At 41.4% G+C, this 27279-nt stretch overlaps 1 protein-coding gene across 1 annotated transcript in view; it reads right to left on the minus strand.

Moving 5' to 3' along the window:
- The window catches only part of LOC121283382 (myosin-IIIb), a 167815-nt gene that overhangs the window by 39053 nt on the left and 101483 nt on the right, over positions 1-27279 (minus strand). The window contains exons 15-21 of the mRNA XM_041197943.1: positions 25402-25513; positions 21981-22027; positions 11703-11768; positions 8564-8683; positions 3534-3619; positions 3136-3183; positions 1588-1635 (exon numbers count right to left, since the gene is read on the minus strand). Coding sequence (XP_041053877.1) covers positions 1588-1635; positions 3136-3183; positions 3534-3619; positions 8564-8683; positions 11703-11768; positions 21981-22027; positions 25402-25513 — 527 coding nt within the window. The remainder of the gene's footprint in view (positions 1-1587; positions 1636-3135; positions 3184-3533; positions 3620-8563; positions 8684-11702; positions 11769-21980; positions 22028-25401; positions 25514-27279) is intronic.

Here is a 27279-nt window from a genome sequence, read left to right on the forward strand (position 1 = left end):
CTTATTAAATGATGGAGGGGCCAGAAGGCTTACTCCAGCTCTTACTTATCTCCTAAAAAGCCAGAAATCTGAAACACATACCTACCTGCCACAAACCTCCCATGTCTGGTTTTAACTGAGGTGGGAGGAACGGCAAGCAATTAATCCGCTTGCAGGAAGCAGGCTGGTCACTTAAATGTTTTAAAGAGGCTGTGTGATTGACAGTGATTCTATTTTAATTCACAGATTCAGGAAACCTGGCAGGTAAAAGGTGACAGGAAGTGTTGGATCTAGAATGTTGCCTTGGCAACACAGGAGGAGCAGCCTCAGCAAGCTACCAGTAAACACCCCTGCACCCCCCAACCACCATCTGCCCCTTACATCATCCCAATCTCTCCCGACCATCACAAGAACTTCTTGTTGCCAGCCCAGTCCAGCTGCATGGGATTTCCCACCTGACCTGTCAATCAGGCTGGCTGTCGGCAAGAAACTGACAGAAAATAATTTTAAAGAGGTCTTGCAGTTTTTAAACTGAAGGATGTTCAGAAAACTGGTTCGAAATGAAAGTCACAAAACAATCCCAGAAAGTGAAAAGAGAAAAAAAAGTGAGAGTGTTGTGAAATGGGAACTTGTAGAGGAGGAAATGCTGCAGTCCCAGAGTCAGCATCTAGAAAGTAACACAAGTTAATGTTTCAGGTGGAACATTTCATCGGGATGGGGAAGGGTCACAGCTCAATTTCTTTCCCTTTCAACTGATCTGCATTTCCAAGCTGTTTTGCAGATGAGTACGTATTTCCAGCACATCAGTACATAGAACCATAGAAAATCTACAGCACAGAAGGAGGCCATTTGGCCCATCTTGTCCATGCCAGCTCGAGGACACCCAGGTGCCCTTTCTAATCCCACCTTCCTGCACCTGACCCATAGCCCTGCAGTTTACAGCACTTAAGATGCAGATCTAGGTACTTTTTAAAGAGTTTAAAGTTTCTGCCTCTAACACCAACTTGGGCAGCGAATTCCAGACACCAACTACCTTCTGCGTAAAAAATTTCTTCATGTCCCCCCTACACCTCCTGCCACTTATCTTGAATCTATGTCCCCTGGTTCTAGAATTCTCCATCAAGGGAAACAATTTTATCCTGTCCACTCTATCTATTCCCCTCATAATTTTGTGCACCTCAATCAAGTAACCTCTCGCCTTCTTTGTTCTAAGGAAAATAACCCCAACCTATCCAATCTCTCCTTGGGGCTACGCTTTTCTAACCCTGGCAACATTCTTGTAAACCTCCTCTGCACTCTCTCCATAGCTATCACGCCCTTCCTGTAATGCGGTGACCAGAACTGCACACAATACTCCAGTTGTGGCCTCATCAGTGTTTTATACAATTTCGACATTATATCCTCACTTTTATATTTTATACCTCTGTCAATGAAGGAGAGCATTCCATATGGCTTCTTTACAACTTTGTCTACTTGAACTGCTGCCTTCAGGGACATATTTCTAGTTAGCTGAATCAATGAGCACAGGATGTAATTGAGACAAATATCAACAACTTTGTGCACGTTTTCTCTCAGCAAGATTCAATCTCCAGATTCATTCCAACTTACCCAGACGTCCAGTCCTTAAGGCCTGCAGTTTGAAGAATAGCTAGGCAACTGTGAGGAAGAGAGAACCATCAATCTCATAGGCTTGCACTGAAATGAAACAGCCTATAGCACTTTGTATACAATTAATTACTTTGAAGTCACTGTTAATGTAAACAAACATAAAAACTATCCTGCACATTTTAAGTTCCCACAAGTATTAGAGAAGAATTAATGAGTCCATTTGAAGAAGCGATGAATGCCAGGAGAACATCCTTCCTTTAAACTAAGGCCACATCTGTCTATTCAGATAGCCACTAAACATTGCATTTGAAGGGAAGTATCTTTAAAAATGCAGCACTCCCTCAGCACTGCACTGCAAATATTATGTATTCAGTTCCTAGAGTGGAGCTTGAACCACAACCCGTTGACTCAGAGGCAAGTGTGTTACTAACTGAGCCTTGTTGACACTTGATGATATCTTGAAAGTAGGAGATTGTTTCATCCTTGCAATTTTACATTTTTTTGTTAATATTCTCCCTATATCCTACATGGAGATCAATTCCTGCTTGGGGGCTGGTGGAGTGACTGCACATGCAATGTCTGGTACTTTGAAGTGACCCTTTCTTTATGTGCAAGGCTTGGCAGTAAGTTAAAAGCAAAATACTGTGGATGCTGGAAAGCTGAAACAAAAACAAAAATTGCTGGAAAATCTCAGCAGGTCTGACAGCATCTGTGGAGAGAAAAACAGAGTTAACGTTTTGAGTCTGTATGACTCTTCTTCAGAGCTGAAGGGAAGTAGAAGTATGGTGAAATATATACTATATTAAGGGAGGGCGGAACAAGTGAGGCTGGATAGAAGGCCAGCGATAGGGCTCTCTCTCCACAGATGCTGTCAGACCTGCTGAGTTTTTCCAGCATTTTTTGTTTTTGCTTGGCAGTAAGTGCTGGGAGTCTATTTGACTGCAAAGACATCAGTCAACCTAGCCAGAAGTGACACCTGAAAGGTATCACTGGATAGTAATCAAGAATGTGCAGCCTGCCTGATATTTTACCCCCCTTCTTAGCAAACTGTAGCATCCCTACTGCCACTTATCTCAGTTAACTGATCTCAGGCTGGCAACTCAATCTGTGACCTTTCAGTTTGAGAGATTCACAGTTGCACAATTTTATCAAATGAAGTTGCAGGCAGCTCTTTAAGATAAAACAAAACAAATGCTGCCTCTCAACAAACTGAGCATTATATAGTCAGGCAGAGACAAGCAACAGATTAAGATATTAATCTCTTCTATATTGATGTTTTTCAATGTTATTTTATTACGATAATATTAATTTCTCAACCAAGTCAAAACCAAATTCACACTTATTTTCTGCTGAATCTTGTAAATCTTATTTTTTCAGCTTCACCATTTATGAATCTCAAGAAGTGAGCTTCCTCTATGGGGCTATTTTAAGAAAGTTGTCAACTATTTAAAAATAATTTGACACCTCTATGTTCAAAGCCATATATACAGTTAAAAATGTTACACTTTCCTTTCAATCATGTCAATTATGATTTTGTTTTAATTTTACCTTTCTTTATTAAATGACATATTGGGGGTAATAAGCAGTATTCCGTATCTGTAAGAAGAAAATTATGAATCAACACTACATCACATTACATGCAGTTAGCTTTCTCATACCTCACCTAAGTTCTGATTTCAATATATAACTTACAAATTAAAAAGTTACAATTAATCTTAAAAAGCAAGGTCCTGTCCATAACAAAAACTTGGGGCAATCACAGAAGGTGCTGCACCCTCTCCACTCCTCCATCAGCTGCCTCAGAATTACTCTCAATTTCTCCAACTCTCTCTGCTTCTCTACTGGCCTGCAAAACCTTCTCTTAACTATGCTTTTGATCATTTCTTCCAACTTTTTGGCTTTTTGGGTCTCTAGATGTTTACCATATTAAATGGAAGCTATTGTACCTTTCTGCAAATTCCTCAAAGAATGGTCTCCATGAATATCCATCTCTACGAATCCGGATAGTTTCCAATAGTCCATTGTATCGTAGCTGAAACAAGTTGAAACCAATGCAGGATGTGAGATACAAAAAGCAATTAACTGCATAGAATTGTTACATTAAAACCAAAAATGCTATATCATCTACCATGCTGCCCACTTTTTCATTTATCAAATTGAATATGTGGCTGTAGGATGTGTGGAAAATATTCTAAGAATAATCAATTAGCATACTTGTCTTTCACTATTAGTCCAAATTTATCTCCAATTGACTATTTCACAATATTCTTCTAAAATAATGAGAGACACTAAGGCTGGGATTTACACAGAAAACTGCATAGCAATGTCAGTTATATTATGGCTATGTTAACGGGAATATGATCTTCTTAAGGACTGTTATCTCCAAATTTTGTGGTCATGAAAATAGTTATGTGATTCCTAACTAGTGACTAAGTAATTCTTCATAATGATTTAAAATTTCCCTTGCTATGGGAGAACTCTAAGGCATGAAATTGGAGACCAATTCACAGAACCTCTCAGTACAAAAGAGGCCCTTCAGCCCATCGAGTCTGCACCGACATGTGAGAAACACCTGACCTACCTTCCTAATCCCATTTAGCACTTAGCCCATAGCCTTGAATGTTACAACGTGCCAAGTGCTCATCCAGGTACTTTTTAAAGGATGTGAGGCAACCCGCCTCCACCACCCTCCCAGGCAGTGCATTCCAGACCATCACCACCCTCTGCGTAAAAAAGTTTTTCCTCACATCTCCCCTAAACCTTCTGCCCCTCACCTTGAACTTATGTCCCCTTGTGACTGACCCTTCAACTAAGGGGAACAGCTGCTCCCCATCCACCATGTCCATGCCCCTCAATCTTGTACACCTCGATCAGGTCGCCCCTCAGACTTCTCTGCTCCAACGAAAACAACCCAAGTCTATCCAACCTCTCTTCATAACTTAAATGTTTCATCCCAGGCAACATCCTGGTGAAGCTCCTCTGCTCCCCCTCCAGTGCAATCACATCCTTCCTATAATGTGGCAACCAGAGCTGCACACAGTACTCCAGCTGTGGCCTCACCAAGGTTCAATACAACTCCAACATGAACTCCCTACTTTTGTAATCTATGCCTTGATTGATATAGGCAAGTGTCCCATATGCCTTTTTCACCACCCCACTAACCCTCCGCCTTCAGAGATCTATGGACACACACACCAAGGTCCCTTTGTTCCTCAGAACTTCCTAGTGTCATGCTGTTCATTGAATACTTCCTTGTCAAATTACTCCTTCCAAAGAGTATCACCTCACACTTTTCAGGGTTAAATTCCATCTGCCACTTATCTGCCCATTTGACCATCCTGTCTATATCTTCCTGTAGCCCAAGACACTCAACCTCACTGTTAACCACCCAGCCAATCTTTGTGTCATCCGCAAACTTACTAATCCTACCCCCCATATAATCATCTAGGTCGTTTATTTAACTGACAAATAATAGGGGACCCAGCACATATCCCTGTGGTACACCACTGGACACTGGCTTCCAGTCACTAAAGAATCCTTCTGTCATCACCCTCTGCCTCCTACAACTAAGCCAATTTTGAATCCACCTTCTCAAATTTCCCATATCCCATGTGCATTTGCCTTCTTTATAAGTCTCCCATGAGGGACTTTGTCAAAGGCTTTGCTGAGATCCATATAAACTACATCAACTGCACTATCCTCATTTACACACCTGGTCACCTCCTCAAAAAATCAAATCAAATTTGTTAGGCATGACCTTCCTCTGACAAAGCCATGCTGACTATCCCTGATCAAACCTTGCCTCTCCAAGTGGAGATAGATTCTCTCCTTTAGAATTTTCTCCAATAGTTTCCCTACCATTGATGTGAGACTCACTGGCCAATTGCGATAATACATTCTCCCGCCATTCAATCATATCATGACTGATCTGCGCCTCTACTCCATTTGCCCAACTTAGTTCCATAACCCTTGATACCATTAGCTTACAAAAATTATATTTTGGCGTTGTTTAATCATTTTAAGTGCAAGATAGTTAAATTTGTTTTGATCTGGAACAGCATCCACGTTTACTGAGTTTATTAACACACCCAGTATGTTTCCCCGTTATGACGTGACAGATGATATGTGCCAGGTGGACCAAATCCACAAGGGAAACTTGGTCGTGCTATCACAACAGTTTTGTCATTTGTATTTATTACGAGATACGCGTGCTGAATTCAGAAGTAATAAGTCCACCGATCCCTTTAGAGATTTAAAAAATTAAATTAAAATATTTATCAAAATAAAAGATCTCAAGCATATACATAAGATTACAATTACTACCATAATAACTCCTAAAATTCCTAATTAACCTTACCCCCAGTTACGCCCCCTTAAAGGCAACAAACCAAAAATAAATTTTAGGTTTAAAACAAACTCATCAAGTTAACACAATACCCTGGACCATGGAATTCCAAATGGCATTTCCCCAGCTTCTGTTTTGTTAGACAGCAGACTTATGCACAAATGCTGGAGGCTTCAGTGAGGCTATTTTATATACTCCGGTTAGGTCTTCCATGGCTTTCCGACACATAACATTTCATTCTCCTTTATATACGTTTCTCTTTTTAAATATGAAAATTCTATTGTTCCATATGTCTTTGAAACTCTATCTTCCTCAATGTAAAATCTTTCATTTTGCCACTATATATTGTCAGTAACCTATGGGAAAAAATAAACACATTCCTTAGCCTTGCTTATCTGGCTTGTTGTAAATAGACCAAGGTCCCTTTGAAGTCCAAACATCCCTTTGTTTATCTAAAAATACAAATTCCCTTCACAACTTACAGGCTAAAAAGGCATCCATGCTTCCTCATTCGCTTGTCAAGCAACTAGGTTCTTTTGACGATTTAAAACTTGCTGTCTACTTGACTACAAAATGCAATTAAATCACACAAAGACCCAGCTATACTTACCTCCATAAACCTACTTCACAATAATCCTGAAAAATATTCTGAAACTTATTAAACTTTCATCACACCCCCCCAACATAGTAATATTTAACATTAGTGGGATCTGACAACTTTACTCAACAAGTTGCATTTATATAGCACCTTGAACATAGTAAATTAATCTCAAGGTGGTGTATAGGAGCACATTAATAAACTCATTTAACATTGAGCTATATAAGAAAATATTGGCCAGGATATTCATATATGTCATGAAGGTATAATAATTTTCATAATATTCTTCTGGTTTATTGTAAAGTAAGTTTATGGAGGTTGTGTTGTCCTGTCTGTGTGTGTGATTTAATTACATTTTGTAGCCTAGCAGGCTGCAAGTTGTAGTTACCAAAAGAAGTAAGGTGTCGAAGTGTCTTTAATATGCTAATGGGTAAACATGGTTGGGGTCTTGGCATGTAACGTGTAAAGGGAATTTACATTTTGATAGATGAAGGGGGATTTGAGTTTCAAAGAGGTTAATGAGAATAGTAGCAACATGAAAAGATTTATATTATGAGAAAGGTAAAGTTTCAAAGACATGAAAACAATGGACTTTACATATTAAAAAGGGAGAAACAGGTATGAAGGAGAATGAGGTGGTGTGTCAGGAAAACATTTTAAGATCTAACAGAAGGATGTGACGTCTCCTGTATTTGTGCAGTATGCCTGCTGTCTACAGAAACCAAAGCTAGAGAAAGCCACTTGGAGTTCCATTGTCCAGGGTATTGTGTTAATTTGCTGGATCTGTTTAAAATCTAAAATAGCTATTTTTGGACCTATGCCTCAAAGGGGATGTAGCTGGGAGCCAGGTTAATTATGGATTTTAGGAGTTATTATAGTAGTAATTTGTAGACCTATGTATGTGCTTGAAATCTTTTCTTTGGTTAATAAATATTTTAATTTTAGTTTTTTTTTAAATCCACAAAAGTCTTGGTGGACTTATTACTTCTGAATTCAGGGCATACATCTCAAAATAAATACAAATCGCAAAACCATTGTGATAGGGGGGTCAGGTTTCCCTCATGGATTTGATCTGCCTGGCACACATCATCTGCTGCGTCATAACAACGTGGGGGTGGGAAAATATTACATCGGCCTTTTTGAGGCTCCCAAAATTCACACCTGACTCATGATTGACCCAAGGTTTTTGATTTTTCAAGTAAAGGGGGAGGGGTCGCGATGCAGTTTGCGAATCGCATTGCAGTGTGGGATGAGTGTGAGTGCGTGTGTGTTTTGCACCCACCCACCCACCCTGACCCACAAAAAGGCCAGGCAAAAACATCACGGGGTTGGGAAAGCAGAGGAAATTTGTGTTTGCAGCCAAAGAAAAATCTCAATTTTAGCTTTCTTGACCCAATTCCCAACTCCAGTGGAAAATCTGGCCCTTAAGAACAGGTAGCCAATACGTTGATCAAAGAGGTAGGTTTTAAGGTACATTTTAAAGGAGGGGAAAGAGTTGAGAGACTTAGGAAGGGAATCTGAGAGCTTAAGGCCCAGGCAGCTGAAGGCACAGCCACCACTGTTAGATTGACACTGCTGCTTTATAGTGTCTTCAGTGATACATGGGTTATAATGGACTGGCAGAACCAACATTAATAACAAGAAGGCAGCAACCCAGAAATTTCGCTCCCATGACATCTTCCATCATTAGAACAAAGGTGGTAAATCTTTGCTCGATCAGGCAAATTAAAAAAAAAACTTAAACCTAGAATTCTGTTTGCAGCATTCCAGTGAACCTAATAATATCTGAATTAAAATGCACTCCACAAGCATTTAGCTGAGATGAACATTTCAAGTCATTGTCTTAAAATTCAACACAACTATCTAAAGCAAAATGTTAACCTTTTAAGATTTGCAGAGTCATTTTCATGGTACCGGAATCAGTTTGGAGCATCAGTTCTGGTACAATCTGTCCCAGCTATACATTACTACCACCATGTAAACTGATCTTAGCTTTCAATTTACAGTTATTAATGGAAGGCTGTAAGACTCACCTGATCCATGAAAATTTTTCTGTCCAGCTGATGAGGCAATTTATTAACGTTTGGTTTGACACAGCGAATGAAATGCGGGTTTGCTGCAAACATCTTCTCCATCAACACTGCTAAAGAATGCTTGAAAATAAAAAAAAGGAAAAAATGTTCATCTCAGTCTGCAGTTCAAAAAGAAAATTGTGTTTAAACATCCTACTTGGTTTTCTACCCACAATATATTGGATTGTTGCTGCACAGTACAATGAAGCAGGCAGCACATTTAACTTTTTTTTAAAAAAGGAATGGAAATTCTAGCTGTTACTGAGCAGTTTCTGCCAAGGGAAATCTTCTAGTGAATAGAACTGGAATCTGATCTAAAATCCAAAACATGATGAGGTACAAGTTTAGAAGGACCACTCCAAATTACTAACTGTACTACCTCCTTTCTCATCTCCACTCAGCAGTGAACAATGAATATTTTTCTACCTTCAAAGTGCTACTAGATCTGACAAAGTCAAAATGCCCAATACTCTCAAATAGTATGGAAATGTTTGACAAATTTAAAGCTAACCCTTACACTGTTAGCAGATCCAGGAGATTGTAGTATCCTCAGCCCAAGTGGTTTTATTGGTTTCCAGCTCTGTTGCTAAGAACAGAGTGAACACTCTGGATTCAAAACCCCCACGGCAGATGGTGGAATTTGAATTTGCTAAGAACAGAGTGAACACTCTTGGGTTCAAAACCCCCACGGCAGATGGTGGGATTTGAATTTAAGAAAAAGTCTGGAATGAAAAGTTTAATGATGACCATGAAAGCATTGTCGATTGTTGTAAAAACCCATCTGGTTCACTAATGTCCTTTAGGGAAAGAAATCTGCTGTCTTTACCTGGTCCAGCCTACATGTGACTTCAGACCCACAGCAATGTGTTTGACTCTTAAATGCCCTCTGAACAAGGGCAATTAGGGATGGGCAATAAATGTTGGCTGAGCGAGCGATGCCCACATCCCATGAACGAATAATAATAAAAAATACTGACATTAGCACACATGCACCAATAATATACATTTTGTCGTGGCATTAAAGGACAGCTGCTGTTATTCAATGAGCTAGCGTTTGTGCTATTTTTTTGCACATATGCCCAAGTTAATCCAGTCATCACATAATTGCTGTGCACGCCCATTCAGCTGCCCACAAAAACACCTCCTTCTCATCTTATTACTAGCTTAATATTGTTCTAAAAAAAATGCTTTTCTTGCCTTTAACTGCTTGTCATTCTTTCATGACCAGCTCTTAATTACTGACTTTCTCATACATCTCCGATATCACAGTGATAACAGGTGGGAAAGCAGGAATGGAGAGTTTTCTGTAGTTTTCAAATCAGACCAAATTAATGGTAATAGAGCTACTTCAAGATCAGGATAATCTATATTACTGCATTATCATTATGTGGTTTTATGGGTAATGCCATGGGTGACATTCTGATTAAATAGTTCATTTTTAAGTCCCAAATATAGCATTGTGTGGAGAGGGAGAAGGAAGGGAGAGGAGAGAAGAGAACTCCCATCCCACCTCTGCAAGAAATATCCAATCCTGGTGTCATATTCAATCAGGTGCAAATTTATCATGACAGGTATTTGCTTCTGAGTTGAGATCATTTGAACTGCATTGGTGTAACTATATTTTGGGACATTTAAAAACTTCTTACAGCATGGCAGACTGATCAGAAAAGTAAAAACCCGTGGAGACCAATGGGAAAGTTGGATTCAAATTTAGCTCAATGGCAGGCAGCAGTGCAGTATGGTTGACGGATTATTTCTGTGACTGGAAGGCTGTTTCAAATGGGTTCTGCAGAAATCACTACCAATTCCTTTGCTTATATCAATAATTTAGATTTAAATGTATACAGGGCAGGTTTAAGAAGCTGCAGATGAGGCAAAAATTGGTCATGTGGTTGTAGTGAGGAAGAAAACTATAGAGTGGAGGAAAATATTAATGGACTAGTCAGCTGGGCAGAAAAGTGGCAAATGGAATTCAGTCCAGTAAAATGTGAACTCACATTAACTAACAATGTCTGCAAATATTTTCCCATAGATTGCAAATATCAGTTTTATTAATAAGTGAGACACAGAGAGAAAGAAAAAGTAGAACACGCATTGAACACCAAAAATGGGCCTGAAAACTTAGTATTCTCTTCCAATGTCAGAATGGTGGAACAGGAGTTGTGAAATGTCCATGAGTCAAGTGGAACCTTGATGGAATTGTAAGGATCATAAACAGTCCGTGTCTGTGCCAAAATTATAGTCATGACAGAAGGGTTGAGAACCAGGTGACACAAGTTTAAATTGATTGGGAAAAGAATCAAAGGCGACCCAAGAAAAAGCTTTTTTTAAAAATATACATGGCATATGGTTACGATCTGGAATCCACTACTCGAGTGTGTGATGGAGGCAGTTTCAATCGTAGCTTTCAAAAGGGAATTAGAAAGCAACTGAAGGGAAAGGGCAGGGGCATGGGGATAGCTAAACTGCTCTTGCAGAGAGCTAGATCAGTGCTCGACAGGCTGAATGGCCTCAGTCTGAGCTGTAACCACTTATGATTTTGAAGTGGTCGCATTAAAAGCTGTTTGTGTGTTTAAAAACTGGCCTCTTCAAAGTGAAACCATTGGCTTAATTAGTGATTAGCCACATTATTGCTCAATCTGCACTGCACATTTCAGTGAAAATTTGAGACATACTTCATGGAGGCACATATTTCTCACATTCAATGGAAAGTCTCAACTTTCAAGAGAGCTTATAAACAAAGCTTTTTTTTTTAATCACTGCACTGCAAAATTCCATTGTTCAAGTTGCATCTTTAGTTAGCTTGGGCTGTGATAATCTTTTCAGATATGCCAATCGGAAAACAATAATTACCCTTTAGATCAACATAATCAATATTCTAGGACTTTTCCTGCTTTAGAGGGGTGTATGTTGACATAAATAAGCTTGTATCAAAGAAAAACACGCTACAAACTTAGCCTGACGTTTCCTGTGGACAATTGTGTAATAAATCAGTATCCTGATCTGCTTCCTCTCGATGATTAAGAGTTCAAAAAGATTTATAAAACGTACTTTTGGTAACCGTGGTAACTAATAAATAGAATTAAACATAGATACATACTCTGAACTGTGCTCCAACAGACTGCTTCCTGGTGCTATTAAAGTTGTCTTCTGTTCTCTGTACCAACTAGAAAAACAAAGCAAGCAAATAATGTAAATATTAAGTATTAAAAATTTCTAAGCATTTCTTAGTAATTGTACTGAAATATGATGAAGTATCATTGTAATAATTTTATTGATCCAAACAGGCAAAGCAACAAAGATATCCAAGAATGAATATTATTTGTGAGTATAGTTACCGAAGATCAGGGAAATGCAGAAAATATTAGCTTGTGCTCTAACAAGGTAAAAAATTAAACCTTTAAAAGGGAAAATTTTCTGCTCAGACACTCCAATGTGCCCAACAGCACAAACTGTGAATTCTGCGGGAGGAATCATCCCAGATTTGCACAAAGTGCAATAGCAGACGTGAAAAGAGTTTTACCCGCCAGCCGCAATGGTGGCTTTTCAAATCATATTGTCCCTTTCCCACCTCATTAATTATGCAGTCACGGGAAACATGCCGTCTCGCTGGCAGACAGCTTCTGAATCGCCCGCCACGCTGTTACCTCATCACTTCCTCACTCAGGTGCCATTTCTAAACTGCAGCCATGCACACGGTTCTCAATACGTGCAGTCCAGGACTGCTCCAGTGAAGACATGGCCCTTAAAGTCAAGAAGAGCTCACTGGAATTCCTTTTGGAGACCCACAGTGAAGTCCCTCCACCCCTGCTCTGGCTTCAGGGGGCCCAGCAATCTCACCACTTCGGCTCAGGACATGATGGTAATGGTGGTCAGTGCCACCACTGCACAGAAGAGGTTGGCCATCCAGTGAGGAAAAAGGATGAATAATCTCATCCGTGTCGCCAGGGTACGCCAACCATCCCATCTCTCTAAACTCACACACTCAACGCCATCACACATTCACTGACATCTCACTCACTGCCAGCTCAAGGGACATCACCATTCACTCTCTCACACACGCCCTCACATCTCCATCTGGCCTCATCTCCTCTAGAGACTGCCTCCTCAGCCCTCACCATCTTAAGGCCACTTGCACAGATCAACATGTGCCCCCACACACACACACCCTGGGATGCCCCACTTTCCCCGGTACAGTCCTTGCCCTGCAGCCTCTTCCCTTGCCTGAGGCCAGTTCTCCCCCTTCCCCAAGCAAGCCCTAGCCCCGGAGCCATTGAAAAGCCAACCCCAGTCTTATGGCTGGTCTGGTAGGTAGAGACCTGGCTGCGAGCCCCCCTAAAAGTGATGTGGTGCTGCCTGCGAAGCCTGACACTGATGACTGCAATGCTGCCCGAAGCAAGGTAGGCAAACAAACCTCAAAGTCCCGAGCAAAGTGCAGCTCGCCAGGTGCACGTCACTTACGTACAGTTGTGAAAAACATTGGCGGCAACTATGCATAGGGGGATGATTCTGGTGAGCAGGGCTTATAATGAGATGCTAAACGATTGAAATTAGGTTCCCAGCATGTGCCGCTGGGAAATGCAGCTCGCCATTGACGGGTGGAGCAGAGGATTACAAACTGGTTTCACAACAGAGTGAAACCGATTTTTGGCCTTCTTGCCATACTGACCACTCACGCCCACCATGACACCTGCGGTCAGAGAAATGCCTGCATTTTCAACTCAAGATTTTTGTGCACTAATATTAACGGAGAAAAATACTCTTGGGCTGAGGAGTACAATTTTCTAATGTGTACCAGGGCCAGTGAAGTGGAAAATATCCCAGTCCAGCATGTTAAATAAATTATGTAGAATATCAACCAAAAGTAATAGTTGTTCTACAAACTAACACACAGGACAACATATAGGTACTGTATTTTGGATTATCAGATCTCCTGGATTATCCTGGTGTCTTTAGGAATTAAAGATTAATCTCCAGGACACTGTTATGAGTAACCCAGGAGAAAAATTATAGAGGAATTATTTTTCCCCCCCAACAATCTTTAACCACTTCCATTTATTAGTTATAATAAAATGTTAGAGATCCAAAAAAAAGCAGTTCATCATTCAAATGGATGAGAAGAATCATTCACTTCCAAATTGGCTTAGGAATGATACATCTCTATTTGGGGTTGATAGATATGTTGGCTGGGCAATTGGGAGAGTATGGGGTAGGCTAGTGGAGTTGGCAGGCCATGTGATGAAATCTGCAAGTTGACACCCTAGTTATGATGTTACTGGAGTAGTAACCCAAAGACCAGGGGTTAGTTCAAATTCCGTCCTATTGGCCCAGAAAACTGCTGGCCATAAAAGCTTGGTTCTCTGGAAAGGAACTGGCCCATCCCTATCTGGTCTGGCATCCATATGACTTCAGGCCAACACTACCTGGTTGACGTTACCTTGCCAGGGTTTCTCACATCTCAAGATCATTGAAATTATCAAAATTACAAGTTAAATTGACAGGTACCAGAGTTCTTCAAATCTCTCCAAATGGTTAAACTAGAACTTTGTATGATGCTGTACCACAACTCATCCAGACTTAAATGCTGTGGTTTCAATCAAGGAGACTCTGCAAAACTTTGAGACATCCGGTCTGATGCACTGTGGTGCTTCAACTCCCATCTATTCTGCAGACTGCCAACTTCCATCACTGCAATATCACCCAACCTTGTCTCCTGCTTCACCCATCCTACCATGGAAGCCTTACCAAGGCTCTGTAATCTCTAGATTCAGTTTTTCCAATGTCTTTTCCTTCTTCCTAGCCATTGTAAACTGCATCTTGTTCAAAACTCACCTGCTTGTGTCCTATCAAGTCCAGATTATCCATTACTCCTTTCCTCAATGCCCTACATTGGTTTTATGTCCCTGGAAGGACTGTTTTCAAACCAATCCATGGTGTCACCCCAGCCTAATTCGGTAATCTCCATCATCTCCCTTCACTGCTCCCCCCTACCCCGCTATACTCTTTGGTCCTCCAACTCTGGCCATTAAAGCTTTCATCCAGTCCCTGCCCCTGACATTAAAATGTAAAAGAAAAGACTTGCATTTATGCTGCGCCTTTCAAACCTCAGGGCAAATGTGTCCTTTAAAATTTAATTGTTGTGCACGGCCGGTTTTTTTTTCAGTGCATGGTCCCTTTAATGTTTTTTGTGCAGCTGCATGCACGCGGTATTTAATCACGTGATCTTCCTGTCAGCTTTTCTCATTCTCTGGATTTTTCCCCAGAAACTTTTTTTCACTTTTCCCATCCTCACCTCTAAAGCCAAGTGCAAAGAGTTAATGGATTTCTTTATCTCCAGGATTGGGATAATTCATGTCCGTACCAACATCTTTTTTTTCCCTCTTGGTTGCCAGCAGATCCTACAACCAACCCTTCCCTGGGAAGGATCATCACAGTACCTTCCAGGCTGCTGAATGGCCTCGCACTCCTACAGTTTAGCAGGGGCATTACTCAGAACATCTCAAAGTGCTTTACATCCAATAAAGTACTGTTTGAAGTGTAGTCACTGTTGTAATGCAAGAAATGCTAACTGGCTGCACAGCCTTCACATGATGGCCTTCTTCTCTATAATTCTCCTTCCTGAACCCTTCAATCATCTCCCTCACCACCTTTAATAGCCACCTTAGGATGCATTTTTCCAATCAAACTATTGCCCAAATTTAGCACTATGGCTTATCTGCTCCTTTATTTTACTAGCTTTAGCTTTTCTTTCTCTAAGGATCTTAGGAAGTTTTATATATTTATGTCATGAAGCTACTAATGTATATAATAATGCGGAAGATATTTTTCTTTTAAAATAGATCTTTAGTCTTTGGACGTGTCTTAATTGGATTAAAGTCAGCTAGTCTGGGTGCTTTGCTGGGTACTAATTTCGATATGGAAGAGGGATAGCGTGTATTTGCATTTTTTGAATACAGCATTCAAGAAGTGGGGTGAAAACTGACGCCTTTCTAGCAACTACCAAGCAATATGTTTATATTACTAATAAAATTGGTATTATGAAAGGGGTTCGTTGTTTAAAGGTGAAGTTCAAAGAGGCTGGTGAGACAATGAGAATTTGAATTTAATCAGTGGCAGTCGGTATAACTTCAGCAGTTTTCGGGTGTGCAGAGCAGAGGCAATGTAAGATCAAAAGGCAGCTGCAAGCCTCCAACTGGCTCCAAAGTGCAAAGAGCCTCATTTTGAATTCATAAGGTGAAAATACTTCACCTGGTGTCTAGTTAGGCCTATGGGTTGCTGTTGCTTTAATGGAGATTGGCTTGGGGGATGTGTTAAAAATTATGATAGTAGTAATTTGAAGCAATAATTTTGTATATATATTTTAACCTGTGTAAATTGATAAATTGCTTCAATTAGTTTACTGTAAAGCCTCAAAAACTGGTGGTCTGATTCCTGAATTTAGAGTCGCATCTCAAACATAACACTTAAAATTATAGGTTATGACAGTTGTTTAAAGTTTCCCTCTGGGGTTTTTAAATAACTCCGCTTTACCAACTGCATCGGTCATAACAATTTAAAAGCACTATATAAATATTCCTACAACTGAAGAAAGTTCAAAAGTAGTTCGCTGACTGTAAAGCACTTAGACATCCTGAGGTTGTGAAAGCCACTATATCATTGCAAGTCTTTCTTGTGAAGTGCAAGCTCTTGTATTTTTCACACTTTCCTCCACTTGATTTAAGGTCTTGGTTTTTGATTTTGTCAATTCAGACTTTTAAACTGACTTTTTCATATTCTTTTCTCTATGTCCTTGTTCACTCTCATTTTGTTCATATGATTCCTCTTTCCACAATTTAATACTGCAGTAAGGAGTGTAACTCAAGTAGAGAGCAGCTAACAGATCTGCCCTAAATTGCATCACCAGCCCTGTACAAATAGTTTCCGCTCCTCCTTTCTACACAGCACACATCTGAAACACCCAAAAACGAAGTGGAGCTCTACACTTCAATGCAGGACTAATTACCTTTAAAATGACCAATATGGTTCGAATGCCTACCCTTGAAAACATGTAGGATTCATGGGCTAAAAACTGGATAATTCCCGATTTCAGGGATGGGTAGCACAATTAACAGTTAGCCCATGGCCGGTCCTGTTGAGGCAGGCAGCATGCAAACTTTGTGCTGCCTCCTCATTTAAATGATTGCAGCATTCAGCTGAGCGCAAACTATGCTACTGGCTGCCTGAGCAATCAACAGTGGCTGCAGCCCCAGGCTTGGTTAGCATGAGTTTCAGTTAGCCTGCCCCTCAAAGGGGAGCTGCACTCCTTACACAGAAACTACCGCCAACTGTCTGAAGTGCAAATGGCTTCAAAGAGAAGGACAGTCAATGGAGCACCAGGCGAGAGAGTGTTCCTCAGGTTCTAGGATGCAGTGCCCTTAATCAGGGAGGTCGACTGGAGCAGAGACCATGTTTCCACAGGTTCAGGAGGCCCTCAAGGAACACTGAGAAGGAAATGGGAGTAGATGATTTGGGAGGTCAACTCACAAAAGTCTGGCCCTCAGGAACTGATAGCTGAAAAAGAAAAAGTTCAATGGCCTTGTGGGTGACCAAGGTCAGTGAATGCATCTTCAAAGGATATCTCCTGCCCATCACATCAACAAGCCTGCACACTGCCCACTAGTTGGGCCACACCTAGAATACTGTGAACAATTTTGATCCCCTTATCTAAGGAAAGATATACTGGCGTTGGAGGTAGTCCAGAAAAGGTTCACTAGGTTGATCCCGGGTATGGAGGGATTTTCTTATGAGGAGAGGTTGAGTTGGTTGGGCCTGTACTCATTGGAGTTTAGAAGAATGAGAGGTGACCTATTGAAACATATAAAATTCTTAGGGGGCTTGACAGGGTGGATGCTGAGAGACTGTTTCCCCTTGTGGGAGAGGCCAGGCCCGGAGGGCATAATTTCACAGTAAAAGGTTGGGGGGGCATCCATTTAAAGCAGAGATGAGAAGGAATTTCTTCTCTCAGGGTAATGAATCTGTGGAATTCTTTATTGCAGAGGGCTGTAGAGGCTGGATCATTAAGTATATTCAAGGCTGAGATAGACAAATTTTTAATCGGTAAGGGAATCAAGGGTTATGGGGAAAAGGCAGGAAAGTGGAGTTGAGGATTATCAGATCACAGGATCTCATTGAATGGCAGAGCAGGCTCGATGGGCCAAAGGCCTTGTTCTGCTCCTACATCTTATGGTTTAATGCACTACACCCACACTGCTCATCCAGCAACAGGCCTGAGTCCTCACTGCTAGGGGCTAACATTCAGATGCACCACCTCACCCTCACACCTTCCAATGCTGACATCCTCACAACCACCATCTATAACTTACACATCCTCCAGCTATTCAGCTATGACAAGCATATCAACCAAGCAACATTGCAACACACTCACTGACATTTGTCTGTCTCTCTCTTGCAGGACAAAGTGATCCGTAACCACAATTCCACATGACTGGAGGGGGACAGGCATGCCTGCATCACATAAGCCAGCTGAAGGGGACTATGCTCAGCATAATCTGGCCAGCTGTCACTGAGACTGTTTCTTCAGAATGATGGTATATTCCGGCCTTAAGGCCCTTCTCAAATCCCACCTCACCCTCATCCTGCTGTCTAGCATGAAGTACAAGTTGCAGATAGTCTGGCCTTGGATTGGGTGCTTTTCATCTGATCTCCTTTCCCTCACCTCGACCCTCTCCTTCTGAATTTCTCCTTTCTGAAGTATTATCCAAGTATTTCCACCTGACCAGTCTCTGCAGGCTCATGGAGGAAGCATGAGAATTGTACCACATCTTCAATGAGAAGGCACTGTCAATTGATCTGATACTCACATCCACCAGCTCAGGTGGTGGCACTGTATGGAAATTAGAGGGTAGTTGCATGTGGTGAGTTACTGGACATGAGTGGCTGCAGCCAGGCCAGGGAGAGAGGGTAGTTTGTGTGCCAGTTCCTTGGAGGTCGGAGTCACAGATGACTTCTGCTACAGGGGAGTCAGATGAGGCTGTCAATGGGGAGGCATACAGAAGAATGCTGACAGGCATGTATAAATAGAGGCTTGACACAATAGCAGTCCAGCTAGACTGTTGTCATGGTCTAAAAACATGAAGGAGTTGGGCTTCAACATGGCAAATGGCATTGCAGAGCCTGGAATTAATTCTTCCCAGTGTGGAAATGAGGGCTAACTCCATGATAATACATGCAGATCTACCCATGATTCAGTGTCAGGTGGCCGAAGCCTCAACTTCTAATGTAGCACAGGTGGAAGCCTCCCAGTGTCTCAGTGCTACAGTGGAAGCTGAGACAGAAGTCATGACATCTATGCTTGTTGCATTGCAGACTCTGACTGCTGATATCGTAACTGCGGGTATTAGTGTTCAAAGGGGCATGCAGACTCTCAGTGATCCAGCAATCTTTCCTTCAGCAGGTTCCTAGGATTGATGTTCAACTCCAGTATAAACCCACTGTTCTGTCAGGATTACAATGCTGTGTTCCCACCACTGTCACTCCAGCAGTGCCCTTGCTGTTGTCTTTCAGCCAGCCAGCCCAGACTGCTGCCACCCACGTCGAGCTGTTGCAGTCCAAACCTGGTCCTCAAAGCCCAAAGCTGCTCATGGTTGTCCTGCAAGGCCACCTGCAGTCTCTTCCTCTGAAAATAAGCAGCCTTCCACCATCTATACTGCAGCTCCTGGAGTAGGACTGTACTGGAGCACTAGGCCAGGAAAAGGCACACACAAGGCAGGCAATAAGAGGGGTGAACAAGGTTGAAGAGTTTATTTTTGTTATTATTGGATGTGTTGAATAAAGTTGTTATGGAATGTTTCTTTGTTAGTGGCTTTTATTGCCCATCAAATGGATAGAAAGGAGGGGAATAGTGCAGCACTGGTGATGTCCTAACGGAACTGAGTCTCAGTGGGCCCTCATTGGCAGCCATCTGGAGTGAAAGGTCATAAATGCTTCCTATTTAAGAAAGAATATACTGGCATTGGAGGCAGTTCAAAAGAAATTCACTAGGCTGATACCTGGGATGAAGATGTTGGCTTATCAAGAACAGCTAAACAGGTTAGGCCTTTATTCATTGGAGTTTAGAAGAACGAGGGGTGACCTTATTGAAACGTACAAGGCTCTGAGGGAGCTTGACAGTGCAGATGTTGAGAAGATGTTTCCACTAGTGAGGGGATCTCAAACTAGGGGACAAAGTTAGAGAATAAGGAGACACTCATTTAAAACTGAGATGCGAAGGAATTTCTTCTCTCAGAGGGTAGTGAATGTCTGGAATTCTCTAACCCAGAGAGTTGTGGAGGCAAGATCACTGAAAGTATTTAAAGAGGAGGCAGATAAGATTGTTGAAATATTGGGGAGTTGAGGGCTATGAGGAGCTTTATTAAAAAATTCATTCAGGGGATGTGGGCTTCACTGGCTGGGCCAGCATTTATTGCCCATCCCTGGTTGCCCTTCAGAAGGTGGTGGTGAGCTGCCTGCTTGAACCGCTGCAGTCCATGTGGTGTAGGTATACCCACAGTGCTGTTAGGAAGGGAGTTCCAGGATTTTGACCCAGCGACAGTGAAGGAACGGTGATATATTTCCAAGTCAGGATGGTGACTTGGCGGGGAACTTCCAGGTGGTGGTGTTCCCATCTACCTGCTGCCATTGTCCTTCTAGATGATGGTGGTCGTAGATTTGGAAGGTGCTGTCTAAGGAGCCTTGGCGAATTCCTGCAGTGCATCTTGGAGATAGTACACACTGCTACTGCTGTGCGTTGGTGGTGGAGGGTGGGAATGTTTGTGGATGTAGTGCCAGTCAAGCGGGCTGCTTTGTCCTGGACGTTGTCAAGCTTCTTGGGTGTTGTGGGAGCTGTACTCGGGTAAGTGGAGAGTATTCCACCACACTCCTGTCTTGTGCCTTGTAGATGGTGGACAGGCTTTGGGGAGTCAGGTGATGAGTTACTTGTCGCAGGATTCCTAGCCTCTGACCTGCACTTGAAGCCACAGTATTTATATAGCTAGCCTAGTTCAGTTTCTGGTCAATGGTAACCCCCAGGATGTTGATAGTGGGGGATTCAGTGATGGTAATGCCATTGAACATCAAGGGGTGATGGTTGGATTCTCTCTTGTTGGAGATGGTCATTGCCTGGCACTTGTGTGGCACGAATGTTACTTGCTACTTGTCAGCCCAAGCCTGGATATTGTCCAGGTCTTGCTGCACTTGGACACGGGTTGCTTCATGACACGGAAGAGGAACTGAGGCCTGGGGCAGATCAGCCATGATCTTACTGAATGGTGCAGAAGGATTGAGGGGCCGAATGACCTACTCCTGCTCCTATTTCTTATGTTCCTTGCTCACCTCCTCTGCTTCCTGAGGTGGCCTCATATGCCTGATAGGATAGGCTGTGACTTCATAATTGTGAGGCTGTGTTTAGAGTGAGTTTGGAGACACTCTCCACTCAGTATTGTAGGGCTCCCCCACAAAGGTTTCCAGGCAGCAGAGCCATTGCCCGGGATGCTGATGGTCTGCTCCATAATGCTCCTGGCAGCAAAGCTCTCACTGTACGCATGTTGCCCTCTTGCAGTCAGGTGGTAGAGGTCAGTCACAAGCCATGTGTGTATAAGGTATAACTCATCTCCAGTGCTAGCACCTGGCTCTTCCTGGTGATCTGAAGATGCTGGAAATAGCTGACTACCTCAGGATGAAAGCCGCTGCCAGGATAATGCGCATTCACCAACAGGATATTTTGGACACACATACCAACTGCACTTGAATGGAGTGGAGCCCTTTGTGATTCTGGTACATCTCCCATTTACACGTGAGGCCCACAGAAAAAAGTGAGAGCAGTCGGTGGTACCCTAGGCCAAAAACTGTTGTAAGACAGAAAAGGATTGATTCCTGGAACATGCTAAGAAAAATATAGCAACATTTTTGCCACTTTTAAATGCAACTGATCTCAACTTTAAGAGAAATAGCACCACATTTACAGGTTAAATAAATTGCCTTCTACTTCAGGCAGCATTATCCACCCGTCTTGGAATTTCAGATTAAATGGCTTTAAACGAATCCACACTATTCAGAATTAATTACTTTAAAATCGTACATTTGACAAATTAACACTCCTGGCATGAAACTTTGCTCATGGGGTGCAGACTTCAGGAGTTTGGGTGTAGAGGGCATCAGGTTCAGTGTGATTTATTACAATTATTTCAAATTTTCAAAAGGCATTACAGTTTAAAAAGAACTCTAAATAAATAAAATCAAGCTAAAAATATCAGATTTTATTCTTGATTCATTAAATATTAAGTTTGCTGTAAAATGAGTAACTCCTTTGCTATTCGATAAAAAAAGTCTCAAAATAACTTACTCTTGGTCTTTGCTGGGCCATTAAGGTTCCTGTCCTTGAGACAGTAGCTAAAAATAAAAAATATTGTGTCAGTGTCATCAGATTAAGTGGAAAAAAAAATTACATTAATATACATATTCATGCACAAAAATGTAGTGTTATTTAATTTATTTCCCAGGATAATCCATGTTCGGATTCGCCCTCTCTTCCCGTTTTTCTTCTTTCCTGGCACATTCTGAAATCTCCTTCTCAACAACTCTGACACAAAGATCTGCCCACTCACAGCATGCCCCAATTGGTACCTCAGCAGGTTGGGGAAAATCAAACCTCCATGGCCCCTTCTGCAGAGCTGTGCCGAAGTTCTTCTATTTCATCACATTTCTGTGCAGGTATGTCACAGGGGCACCCAGATTCAGCTATTCCAATGTTCTTCTGGCTGGCCTTCCATTCTTTATTCTCCATAAACTTCAGCTGGTTCAAAAGTCTGCTGCCCATGGCTTGTCATGTGCCAGTTGCTCCAGGATGGCTCATGATCCATTAAAGCCTCAAACTTACATCGCCTTACACTGAGTGTGCAGCACAGAAAGAGGTCATTTGGTCCACCTGCTATGCAGTGTTTATGTCCCATGTGGGGTTCCTTCCACCCTACTTCACTATCATCGCATTCTTCCAACCCTTTCTCCCTCATGTGCTTATCCAGCTTTCCCTTAAATGCATCAATTCCATTTGCCTTAAATACTCTTTGTGGTAGCACGTTCCACATTCTTGCCACTCTTTGGGTAAAGAAGTTTCTCCCAAATTCCAAATTGGATTTATTAGTGACCATCTTAGATTTATGACCTCTAGTTTAGGGACTTCTCCCAAAAGGTGGAAACATTTTTCTCTGCAACTGCTGTATCAAACAGCCCCAGCGCTTGTTTTTTTTAAAAAAAAACTTTATTAACCTGTGCTGCTACTTTTAGTGATTTGCATATCTGTCCCCCCAGAACCCTCTGTTCTCCTCTACCCCATCCAGACTCCTGTTGCTGTGCAGTATGTGGCCTCCACATTCTTCCAACAAAAATGCTCTACCTCACTCTTACCTATATTGAAATTCATTTCCCAATCACATGCTCATTCTGCAAGTTTACCAATGTCTTCCTGTCCTTTGCCTTCCTTTGTATTAACTATACCACCCAGTTTGGTGTCATCTACAAATCCTGAGATAGTGCTTCTGATTCTAGTGTCTAAATTCTCATCCTAATTTTTAAATCCCTTCATGGTTTCACTAGTTCCAATGCTGCAAAGTGCTGGCTATAATCTTCCAATCCTTCTTAGATACAGGAGTGGTGCCAGAGGATTGGAGAATTGCAAATGTTATACCCCTGTTCAAAAAAGGGAGCAAAAATAGACCAATAAACTACAGCCCAGTCAGTTTAATCCTGGTGGTGGGAAAACTTTAAGAAAAAATAATTTGGGAGGAAATTAACAGTAGCATGGATTAATTAAGGAAAACCAGCATGGACTTGTTAAATCTTGCTTAATTAACTTGACTGAGTTTTTAGATGAGGTAACAGAGAGGGCTGATGTGGCATACATGGACTTCTAAAAGATGTTTGATAATGTGCCACATTATAGACAGTGGCAGCATGGATACATAGTTGACCAATAATGGTGAATGTTTGTCTCACAGACTGAAGAAAGTTATAAGTGGGGTACCCCAGGGGTCAGTATTAGGACCATTGCTTTTCCTGTCATATATTAATGATTTGACTTGGCATACAGGACACAATTAAAAAATTTGCAGATGACACATAACTGGCAATATTATGAACTGTGAGGAAGATACTAAGGTACTTCAAGAGGCCAGACAGGCTTGTGGAATGGGCGGACTCATGGCAGGTGGAATTTAATGTACAGCAATGTGAGGTGATACATTTTGGTAGGAAGAATGAGAAGAAGCAATATAAAATAAAGGATACAATTTTAATGGGGGTGCAGGAACAGAGAGGCCTAGGTGTATATGTGCACAAATCAGTGAAGGTGGCAGGGTAGGTTGGGAAAGAGGTTAAACAGGTATACAGCAACCTGGGGTTTATAAATAGAGGCATAGAGTCGATAAGCACAGAAGTTATGATGAATATTTATATACCACTGGGTTGGTCTCAACTGGAGTACCACATCCAATTCTGGACACCACATTTTAGGAAGGATATGATTGCTTTAGAGAAGGTGCAGAAAGGATTTACAAGAATGGTTTCAAGAATGAGGAACTTCAGTTACATGGATAGATTGGAGAAACTAGGGTTGTTCTTGGAGAAGAGAAAGTTGAGAGGAGATTTAATAAAGGTGCTCAAATTAAGAGGGCTCTAGACACACTAGATGGAGAGAAACTGTTCCCATTGGCAGAAGGTTGAGAGCCAGAGGGCACCAATTTAAGGTGATTAGCAAAAGACCAACAGAGACATGAGGCAAAATATTTTATTCTGCGAATGGTTACATTCCAGAATACATTGCCTGAGTGTGTGGTAGAGACAGGTTTAATAATTGCTTTCAAATGGGAATTGGCTAAGCACCTGAAGGGAAAAATTTGCAGGGCTACAGGCAAAGAGCAGGGGAAAGGAACTGGCTAAATTGCTCTTCCAGAGAACCAGCATGGATACCCTAGGGAAATGGCCTCCTTGCTGTAAACATTCTATGATTTTATAACCCTGAGAACTCTGTAAATGTCTAACCATGGCCTCTTGTGCATCCCCACTCAATCTTCCCCACCAACAGTGCCCATGCATTTAGCTATCTAGGCCTTCAAGCATTTAATGACACCTTGTGCACAAGATTATGAGGGGCATGGACAGGGTGGATAGGGAGCAGCTGTTCCCCTTAGTTGAAGGGTCAGTCACGAGGGGACATAAGTTCAAGATGAGGGGCAGGAGGTTTAGGAGGATGTGAGGAAAAATTTTTTTACCCAGAGGGTGGTGACTGTCTGGAATGCGCTGCCTGGGAGGGTGATGAAGGCGGGTTGCCTCACAACCTATAAAAAGTACCCGGATGAGCACTTGGCACATCATAACATTCAAGGCTGTGGGCCAAGTGCTGGTAAATGGGATTAGGTAGGTAGGTCAGGTGTTTCTCACGTGTCGGTGCAGGTTCGATGGGCCTAAGGGCCTCTCCTGCACTGAGAGATTCTGTGATTCTGATATCTCTTTCTTTGCCTGCACATTCATTGTTCTGATTATGCGTGGGGGATGATTTTATACATAAAAAGCATTATACGAATGCAAGTCATTGGTTTGCATTCATCAAAACATAGGTTTGTTTTGGTTATGAAATATCATTCTGATTGTTGCAAGTTTCTAACATCCAGTACAGAGAAAGACACAACTTCAAACTGCTTTATTGAAGCAACACTGGCCAATGCATTTCCCTACAGAGCTTGGTGTAAAATGCTCGTCTTAATATTTACCTGCAAAAAGTATACTTAGCAGTGGAGTTATACTATTAATGAACAACCCTCGGATACTTGCTGGGATTGTGTCTCTGTTTTTCTCCAGAAACCCAGATGCATTATATTGGACCTGTGTAGGCAATATCATTTATTATTACATTTAGAAACAAAATTAGGCATAAAAGTACTGAATAAATCTGATCATTTAAAAAAAATTACTTGATTCCAAAATGGATTTCCCTACACCTCTTAAAAATGACAGAATAAGGGGAAAAAATTAGTTAACTGTTTCTTCAGGGTCCATTATTTACTCACAATCTTACTCCCTTTGTCGCAGATATGAATTAAAAAAAACAAAATATCCTCAAATACAAAAGACAATAAACTTTCCAAACTTGAAAGAAAAATGAGAAGGCAAAATTTTAACTGAAGTGCAATGGAATATGATAGCATACAACATGGAAATCTGCAAATGATTTGCAGTGACAGTCATGACAATTTAGTTTTTGAATTGATTATAAAGATATTGCCACTCGCCGTTAAAATTGTTCAGAAATACCTTGGCTGAGATGGGGGGAGCCTGTAGATGTGGTGTACTTGGATTTCCAAAAGACATTTGATAAGGTTCCACACCAAAGGTTACTACACAAAATAAGAGCTCACGGTGTAGGGGTGACATTTTAGCATGGATAAAGGACTGGTTAGCTAACAGGAAACAAGTAGTAGGGATAAATGTTTTTTTTTTAGATTGGCAAGCTGTAACTAGCGGGGTGCCACAGGGATCAGTGCTAGGGTCTCAATTGTTTACAATCTATATTAATTGCTTGGATGAAGGGACAGAATAATTGGTTGCTAAATTTGCTGAAGACACAAAGATAGGTAGGAGACTAAGGTGAAAAGAACATAAGGAATTTGCAAAGGGTTATAGATAGGTTAAACGAGTGGGCAAAAATTAGGTAGATGAAGTATAATGTGGGAAAATGTGAATTCGTCCATTTTGGCAGGAATAGAAAAGCAATATATTATTTAAATAGAGATTGCAGGACTCTGCGGTACAGAAGGATCCGGATGTCTTGGTACATGAATCACAAAAAGTTAGTACGCAGGTACAGCAAATGATTAGAAAGGCAAATGGAATGTTGCTGTTTATTGCAAGGAAAATTGAATAAAAAAAGTAGGAAGTTTTGTCAGTTATCATGTGTGCTGGTGAGGCCACATCTGGATTACTGTGTACAGGATATCATTACATTAGCAGTTCAGAGAAGGTTCACTCTACTAACTTCAGGGATGAAAGGGTTATCTTGTGAGGAAAGGTAATGACAGGTTAGGCTTGTATCCATTGGTGTTTAGAAGAACAACAGCAGATCTTATCGAAACATACAAGGTCCTGAGGGAACTGGACAGGGTGGATGCCACGAGAATGTTTCCCCTTGTGGGAGATACTAGAACTGGAGGACACAGTTTAAAAATAAGGGGTCTTCCATTTAAGGCAGAGATGAGGAGAAATTCTTTTCTCTCAGGCAGTCATTAGTATGTAGAATTCTCTTCTCCAGGGGGCAATGGAGACTGGGTCATTGAAAAATGTTAAGGTTGAGATAAATAGCTTCCTTATTAACAAGGGAGTCAAAGGTTATACAGAGTAGACAAAAAAGCAGAGTTGAGGCCACAATCAGGTCAGCCATGATCTTATCAAATGGTGCAGCAGGCTCGAGGGGCTGAATGGCCTACTCCTGCTCCTCTTGTATGTTCGTATGTAATCACTGTAAACATGAAAAGAAAATCTACCAGAAGCAAAAAACTCAATCAATTGTACATTGAGTACATCTAACAGGATAATCGTGATCAGGAATCAAGATTAGCAATTTAATGACTGTAGATATCTCAAAAAATATCAAA

Source organism: Carcharodon carcharias, chromosome 1 (genome assembly GCF_017639515.1).
Source record: "Carcharodon carcharias isolate sCarCar2 chromosome 1, sCarCar2.pri, whole genome shotgun sequence".
In the NCBI taxonomy this organism is placed as follows: Eukaryota; Metazoa; Chordata; class Chondrichthyes; order Lamniformes; family Lamnidae; genus Carcharodon; species Carcharodon carcharias.